The sequence below is a fragment of the Conger conger genome, chromosome 2 (assembly GCF_963514075.1).
Source record: "Conger conger chromosome 2, fConCon1.1, whole genome shotgun sequence".
Taxonomy (NCBI): domain Eukaryota; kingdom Metazoa; phylum Chordata; class Actinopteri; order Anguilliformes; family Congridae; genus Conger; species Conger conger.
The window spans coordinates 73,844,330-73,853,877 of NC_083761.1; the positions used below are offsets into that span (position 1 = coordinate 73,844,330).

The following is a 9,548-nucleotide window of genomic DNA, read 5'->3' on the forward strand; positions in this document are numbered from 1 at the left end:
GCATTAAGCAATCTAATACAGGGGCACACTGTCATGTGACAAGTTATTGTGTTTAATGGTTATTGTGGATGGTCTTCCAAAGGATTTAATACCAACAAGTAAGGATAATTGACATATACAGTATAGATTATAATATACACAGTGTGTTTACATATACAGTACTGTGCAGAAGTCTTAGTCACCTGTAGAACATTCTGTACAGATAAGATTCTTTCAAAAACAATTTAATGAAAGGTCCTAAATAAACGTACTATACATTTTACATTATATTTTTGTAATTTGGCAGAATAGTTAAACTGATATTTCTTGTGACCACCCTTTGGCGTTAAAACTGCATCACTTCTCTGTTCTGCGGTTCTGTAAGACAATCAGTAGTGAGGTTGTTCCAAGCATGTTGGAGAACTTGCTTCTTGCTTCTGCAGACTTTGTTTGGCTCCTTGCTTCTGATCTCAGACAGCCTTGATCAAGTTTTTATGTAAAACATAGTCAAATGCTTACAGTAATATGTTACTTTTTAAAAATGAAATACAAAAATGTCTCTGTAAAATTAAATATTTTAGAAAATGAATATTTGGAAATCTCAAACGTGTTTTTTATACTAACACACACAAAATTGCAAATATTTTTATGAACAAATTGTTGGCTAGCAGCTTCCCTCAAGCCTCAAGGCATTCTTGATGTACCATTCAGTCCGCCTGCACGCATAACAACACTGCTCTCTGCCTGAGAGCTCCAACTCAGGCTCAGCGGATAGATCTACGCTAACACTAAATATAGTCACTCTTCCCACAAGTTCATTTAAATTCAATTAAGGAGTTGTTTTACCATAATAATAAACGCTCATTACTGTGATGTTATTACCAACAGAGTGAATATCATTACCCGTGTATAAATAAAGGGTATTTCATTTCATAATTGAAATGTAAGAAGCCCGCAACAAGGTCGATGCGTTTAAAGATCTAATCACACGCTAAGTGGGCAGATGTGCTATTCTCACATCCGTGAAGTCATTCCCGTGAGATGTACGGCAAAGTCCAGCGCTCCAGATGAGCTCGGGGTCTCGAAGGGACAGAAGTCTTGGCTTCTGGGGACATTGGTGATGACTCGAATGACCCTCATATCAATGAGGCTCTGGATTTTGGGAGGGGGGAGGGGGGGGTAGTTTGGGCAGAATGTTCTACAGCTGTGACACTCAGTGCTTAGGGCAGGATAGCAGGCTTGCCTCTCAGAGTACAGTCTCTGCTAAATGAATCATGGCTAATTAATGTCGAAAAAAAAAAAAAAAAAAAATCCACTAATTGCATTAACGAACTCTCTGCCTCCTCCACCCCCTCCGCTCTCCCACTCTCAGCAGCAGTCTGGATGGACACTGCAGAGCGCTCAAGCTGGGTCAGTGCTGCGCGAGTGGCCAGCTCCCATAATGCAACGGGGCTGCAAATAGGGCACCGTGGTTGGGCGATAAGTGGGCTGCCTGGCTGTGTTTTGATCAGCAGGGCAGTGATGGCAGGGAGGTGAGAAGCTGCTAATGCTAACTGGTCGTGTCAGACTGAACACACGCACTGGCGAGTGACCTTCCTCACTGCTGTTCACCTTCACATGCACACACGCGTACACACATACACACACTCACACAAACACACACGCATACACACATACACACACTCACACAAACACACACGCATACACACATACACACACTCACACAAACACACATGCACACACACACACTCACACACACACACACACACACACACTCACACACACACACACACACACACACTCACACACACACTCACACACACACACTCACACACATTCTCACACACACACACGGACACACACACACACTCAAACACTCTCACACACACTCACACACACACACACACACACTCAATGGTTGGGGGAGGACTGAGGGCTGGTCTGAAGCCCAGGGAGGGAAAGTGGAAGGGTGAAAAAGTGAGCTGAAAAATACGCTGACATCACCTGTTAAACAGCCCAGCCCCGCCTCATCCACCAATCCCTGCGTCCCATGCAGTTTGGTGGGATAAGCTGATTATCTCTGAAAAAAACGCTCACATGCAATTAGGCTCCAGATTTGCACCGTTACCGTGGATACGGCAGCGCCCTGGGAGAACGCCTGCGCTCTGGTTTACTGCGTGTTCATCAGGAGTGGGGTGCACAGTACGGCACGCGGGGCGGAGGGGTGGCGCAGCGGTTAATGAGCCGGTGTGGTAACTCAGAGGTACCAGGCTGCATTCCCATGTGGGACGCTGGCAGTTTTACCCCTGAGCGGGGTACTTAACCGAAATTGCGTCAGTCAGAAGAAGCAGCTGTAACATAAAATGTTAAAATGCGAAAAAGATGGCCTGTTAAATTCCTGAGTGCAACTGTATTCAGAGGACCTGGAATCTGTCCTATATATGGTCCTCCTTGTTAGCTTGCCTAGCTGTCTCAAGGCCATTACCCACAATCCATCTGTTTTAATGATGTGAGCCGGGAGGAGGTGAGTGTTTGCCGTGTCTTTGAATGAATGAACGAATGAATGACTGAATTTGACAATTTAAAAAACAATTATTATTACATAAGACTGCACCATCATAGGAGACAGTGGTCCATTCAGAATTGTCGAGGAATATAAAAACAAATAAAGCCAACAGACTTTTTTTCATTGTGGTACTCGAGCGCCCAAACACGGACATGACAAAAGACAGACAATACAATTAATGCCACATAGACTGACAGCATACCTGCAGAGAAGGGAGGGGATGAACAGGCTCACCCTGGATGGCGGTCTGTATGCTAACCTCTCCCTCCGATGCTCCCTCTCTCACTCTCCAGAGCAGTACCACCTCAACAACACCTCCCACTATGGCCCAGCGGTGGCGCTGTCGCACACGCACGGGAACCTCAACATGGCCAACCTGGACTTCAACAAGTACACCTCGCTGAAGGCTGTGGGTAAGAACTGCAGTGCATGCATGTGAACGCCCGCGCACACACATGACCCCCTACACACACACACACACATACGCATGCCCATGTACACGCTCACACACACACACATACGCATGCCTATGTACACGCTCACGCCCGTCACAGTGACACAGTCATTGATTGACGGGGTTAATAATGGTGATTGTGTGATGCTGCACGGTGCAGAGGGAACCCACCTGTGTGTGGAGCGGTCGAGCGACAGGACCGTGCGGTCGACGGAGAGAACAAAGACACACACACACACACACACACAGGCTCACACCCACACATACACAGGCTCACACCCACCTACATGTACTGAGATTCATGCTCTCAGGCAGGGGTTACAGTCACAAGGACGTGAGGTTTCTCATGTTAAATGTATGAGAGTGCATGGTGGGGTGAGGCTGGCCACCCCTCTGGCACTGCAGGTCAGTGCTCTGACTAGAGAGGTCGAAGCCATCCTTCACAAACGCACACTGACACACATACACACACACACGCATGCACACGCGCGCACAAACGCATACAATTTGTTTATGTCTTTGTTCGGACCCAAGTGCTATGGCAAATTTGGCTATGAAAGATTTTTGTGTGAAGCTTTGACAATAATTAGTCACGCAACCTAACTGAGAAAGCACAAACACTAATACATGATGACATATAGACAGAGAGAATGGCACATTCACACCCATACACACACACACACACACACACACACACACACACTCCACTGTAGAACTGAAGACCAGCTCAACAATGCAAATGTCTAATAACCCAATCATGTGGCAGCAACTGCATAAAAACATGTTATAACAGGGGTATGCAGAAGAGCATGTCTGAACACACAACACATTCAGCCTTGAAATGGATGGGCTACAGCAGCAGAAGACCAATAAGACAAAGAAATCGCTCACTGAGTGTACATATGCACACATATGCCAAAACACAAATACACACAGGACCACTCATTTTCTGCCTGTGCCTGGCTGCCCACAGGGCCAATAAAGAGCACCACAGGTCAGAGAGAGGACAGAGTGGTATGGGCAAAGTTCTGCCAGGTGTAGCAGCAGGTCCTGGACCGGGCCGGACTTCCTTTCGTCTTAATTAAACCCTAACGATCCACACATTTCCGTTGGGGGTTGGGTGGGTGAGAAATGGATGGGGATGCTAAGATATGGACAAAGGAAGGTGTTAGCACTCCTGCTGTTAGCGCTCCTGCCAGCACACATACGCTTTCCCTGGTTTTAAATATATCTCCCCGTACAGACACACACACACACACACACACACCTACGCACACCCACAAACATGTACACACACACACACACACCCACACACACAACCACACACACACACCTACACACACCCACAAACATGTACACACACACACACACCCACACACACAACCACACACACACACCTACACACACCCACAAACATGTACACACACACACACACCCACAAACATGCACACACACACACACACACACCCACACAAACATGCAGACATGCACACACATACATACACACACATGCACACACACACATAAACATGCACACACACACCCACACAAACATGCAGACACACACACACACACACACAAACATACACACACACACACACACACACACACACACGCACACGCACACACACGCAAACATGTAAACACACACACACGGAAACATGCACACACACACACACACACACACACACACATAGCCACATCTTCATGCTTCACCTCCATTGTGGGGACAGAGAAGTGACTCTAAGCAATGGCTTCAGTTTTCAATTCTACTGGTCATCCTGGAGCATAGAATACAGAAATGTGTCCTCAAAATGCTATAAATGCAATTAATCATCTTGGGCTTGTGTTCACACTGTACCTTCAAACCCTGTAATAGCTTCCAGTTATATTTCAGGTATTTGCATCACCATTCATACAGTAGCAGCTTTACAGTTACAAGTTGAAAATGACTCCTGCCTTAAAAACGTGCTTATTAATATCCTCAGAGTTGCATCCATAACAATATATTTGTAAAACTTGTGGACAAGCATTTATGAAATTTGAAGTTTTGTACACACATATATTTATCTTACACCTCATAGTCAATTCATAGAGCAGAGAAATAAGCAATGCACACACACACAAACACACAGATTCAGTACAGACAAAGAAACACAGAAATGAGATAAGAACAACAGTTGAACCTCTTGACCATCTCTTGAACCTCTTGTCTGCATACTTTTATGCATTTAGTTGCTGCCACACGATTGGCTGATTTGTCACACTCCGTGTTCCCCTGTGATTTCATTTTCCGGCCTGCTCTGTGTTCCGACTCTCTTTGCCTACCCCGACTACTGCTCTTTGGATTATCCTTCTGTTCTGATTCTGATCACCCGTTATCGAACTTTGCTTGGCTTGTTGGATTTTGATTCTTGGATTACGTTCTGGACCGTTGCTACGTTCTGTTAGCCTGCATTCAACCCCTGCCTGCCTGATCTGCCTGTCATTCAATAAAGACAGCTATTCTGTCTACTTCTGGGTTGCGATTGGTTCTTCGGCCCCATTTCCATTAACACGCTGGCGTTCAGGTCTACCGAATGAATTGCTCACTGAGTGTACATACCTGTGCAGACACACGTGCACGGCCACACACACAAACGCACACACAGTCATGGGCTTTCTAATGCAATAGGGAAGCGTGAACGACAGAGCACTGAGCTGAACAAGGTTAGTGTGGGGGGCACGGGGGGCTGGCGGCAACGACCTCCCAGCGCAATACTCACAGCCCCCCCCCGCTAATCCAGCGCGACACCTCTACCCCGTCTATTTTTACTGCCTTCAAAACTTCCGCTTATTTCTTCTTCTTTTTTTCCTCCCCCACCCCTTCTTTTTAATTCACCGCTGACTGGAAGGGATTTTCTCTGGGCAGACGCGCTGCCCTGAGTGTCTGTGCTCCTGGGCTCAGCCCCGGCTTTACCTGACACGGCAGTGAGAGAGGAGCCAGACTGTAACTCGCTCTGTCATGCAGTGAGGACATGGGCCCGCAGGAAAGACAGAAAGGCCCAGTACTCTAAACAACAAACAACAAGAGCAATTTACCCTCCTGCGCGCATCACCCACACGCATTCAAACTCAATTACACACACACACTCACACACACACTCACAGACGCACACATACATACACACACTCACACACACACTCACAGACGCACACATACATACACACACACACTCACACACATGCTCACACACACGCTCACACACACACTCACACACTCACACACATGCTCACACACACGCTCACACACACACACACACACACGCATACATACACACACACACTCACACACACACTCACAGACGCACACATACATACACACACACACACACACATGCTCACACATTCACACACACAGACACACACACACTCAGAGACACACACGCATGTATGTGGACACACATAAACAGACAGGTACATGTGGGCATGCATGAACTCACACACATACACACACACAAATACACACACACACACACACACTCACAGATACACACACATAGACAGACCCAGAAAATGCACATACTCAAACACGAACATACACGCATACACAGAAATACTTTAATCAGGGTTCTGAGACTACAAAAAAAATGTATTCCATTATTTTCCTTCATTATTTAAATTCTTTGTACAAACTGGATCAGAGTCAAGATCCTGAATATGGGACAGAACAGGGAACAAAAGATAAATGAGCGCAGGATGAGAAAGATGGAAGAGAAGAACACATTTAATGCTTTGACTGCAGTTTGCAGAGAAAATGTAAACGCCCTGGAGATAAATCATACACTCACTGAGCACTTTATTAGGTATTTACTAGCCTTATTTCTTTTTACTTATTACTGCTCTATCTATATTATCTACTTAGAAGTTTGACACATTGTATGTTCAGAGATGCTCTTCTGCATACCACTGTTGTAATGCGTGGTTATTTACGTTTCTGTCATCTGCCACCAGACATTTCTGCTCACTGGAGGTTTTTTTAGTTTTTCGCACTATTCTCTGCAAACCCTCAAGACTGTTGTGGGTGAATATCTCAGGAGTATCAGCGGATACTCAAACCACCCTGTCTGGCACAAACAATCATTCCACAGTCAAAGTCACTTTCATCACATTTCTTTCCCATTCTGACATTTGGTCTGAAAAACAGCTGAACCTCTTGACCGCGTCTGAATGCTTTTATGCATTTAGTTGCTGCCACATGATTGACTGATTAAATATTTGCATTAACAACCTGGTGTACAGGTTTCCTAATAAAGTGATCACTGAGTGTATGTCTATAGGCTAATTATAAATGAAACCTTCTTGCTTCATGATTTTGTGATGCTTATGACTATTTGTTTGTGGCTTTATTTGTTTATTTGTTTATCTAGCATCCTTCTAGAATTTGTCATCATAATGTCATCATAGTGCTTGTGCAATGTGTTATTTTCTGTGCATCTAATTCCACACCTGTTCATAATGCCCCCTCCCGTGTATTTCTGTGCGGTTACCTGTGGAAATGGGCAGAAATAAGGATGATGTCACTTCTCTGACCCAGTGCTCTGGGATATAGGACATCTGGCTTCAGTAGGATGGAATATGGCCCAGAGCCAGTGAGAAAACAAGTGATTGTGCACAGTGGTGTGACTTAGTAACACCCAAAAATCCAGCAGTTAGATTTGGGTCAATGGACTCATCGCCGATTAGCTTCGAAAGTGATTGGGCAAACCTATGGCTGGAATGTAATACTGTGTCAAAGCTAAGGACAAATGTCAGTTTAATTTCAGATTTATCCATTTTATCCCGCCTTTGCTGGCCAGCGGAGGTTGGGCTCCCCTCTATAGCCGGGTTCCTCCGAGTTTTTTTTTTTTTTTTACCTCCTGTACTTGCTATTTTGGGGCTCCGGCATGACTTGCCCTTTCCCTTGTGCCCTTCTGCTACTCTGTAAAGTGTCTTTGTGACAGTCTCGGTGGGAAATCGCTCTCCGAAATGAACCGAACCCGGAAAAATTTAAATCCCATCTCTTTCTCTCTTTACCCGCCGCTCATGCAGCAGACTCCGCCTCCAGAGGGCACTACAAGAGCTACCCGCTGATGGACTTCGCCCACTACCAGGCCCCGCCCCCGACCTTCCAGCCAATAGTGCTGCGGCCCAAGGACAAGCCCTTCCTCCCGCCGCCGGACATCCACGCCCCCCTGAGCATCGCCATCCCCGGCGCTCAGCTGGTGCGGCCGCGCATCACCAAAACCATCACCCACCCCCTGCCCTCCGGCTCGGCCTTCAAAGCCTGGGACCCCAGTAGGGCCCACGTCCAGCGGCAGACCACCCATCCCGGGTACGCCTCCGGCCGCCGCCAGGCCTACACCAGCAGGAGGCAGTGCAGCATAGAGACGCTCCCGGAGATGGTGCAGACCCTGGCGTACGGGCACGGCGGCCCGCAGATGCTCCACCCCAAACACAAGGCCTACTCCACCAACAGCAAGACGGAGGTCACCGTGTGAGGGCGGCCGCGCGGCCCGGGACGGCCCCGGGGGGAGGATCTGTGTGTTCTGTGTGTCCCGCGTTATTTTTAGGAAACGGGTGGGGCGGGGCGGGGAGAGCGGCTCTCTGTGACGCTGATGCTTTCTGCTTTGATGGAGTCTGTCACTAACAGTCCCTGGGCCCCCACCCCTGGAATGTGCTGTACTGTACTGCCTGGCCACTCGACTCTCATAGCCCCCCCCCCCCCCCCCCCCCGCTCCTGTCTTTCTCCACCTCTCTCTCCCTCTCTCTCACACCCCATAGCTCTCACTCTCTCGTCCCCTATCTCACCCCCTCTCTCTAACTCCACATCTCTCTTTCTCCCTCTCATGCTCTCTTACCCCATCTCTCCCTTTCTCTCTCTATTTATCTCTCTCCCTCTCTCATCCCCTATCCCTCTCCCTCTCTTTAACACCACATCTCTCTCTCACCCCCATATCTTCCTTTCTCTCTCCCTCTCACACCCCATATCTCTCTCCCTCTCTCGAAAACCACATCTCTCTCTCCCTGTCACTCTCTTTTACCCCCACCTCTCCCTTCCTCTCTCTCTTACCCCCACCTCTCCCTCCCTCTCTCATCCCCCATCTCACTCTTTCTCCCTGCCCTCCTTCCCTCTCCTCTTCCCCCCACACACGGTCCGGGCAGCGTGTTTTCGGGTTGGCGGTTTTAGCTGCACAGGGGAAAAGGGGCCCCCTGGAGGCGAACGACAGAAACGCATGGACAGATCTGTCGCCATGTCAACCCCAATCAGCCTCCATCCCCACCAAAGTGAGATATTGTTCTGGCAGCCATTATTCGAAGAAAGAGGGGGATTTTTTAAAAATCTGTGCCTGAGAGCGAAAGCTGAACAGAGGATTGGGACCAGTGGAACATCTGGGCTGTCCAGTGAAGGGACCCTCGCTCCACCATGTTGAAGCCGGTGGGCACAGGTGGAGAAGGATTCACTCTGTCATGCTGGGCCCCTGAAGCTATTAGGAGAGTCCTACGTGGCCCCCTAAGGCACTGTACAGG

At 47.8% G+C, this 9,548-nt stretch overlaps 1 protein-coding gene across 1 annotated transcript in view; it reads left to right on the forward strand.

Annotated features, from left to right (window-relative positions):
• The window catches only part of shisa8b (shisa family member 8b), a 30,430-nt gene extending 21,912 nt beyond the window's left edge, over positions 1-8,518 (forward strand). The window contains exons 3-4 of the mRNA XM_061230518.1: positions 2,839-2,958; positions 8,070-8,518. Coding sequence (XP_061086502.1) covers positions 2,839-2,958; positions 8,070-8,518 — 569 coding nt within the window. The remainder of the gene's footprint in view (positions 1-2,838; positions 2,959-8,069) is intronic.
• Positions 8,519-9,548: the final 1,030 nt, after the last annotated feature.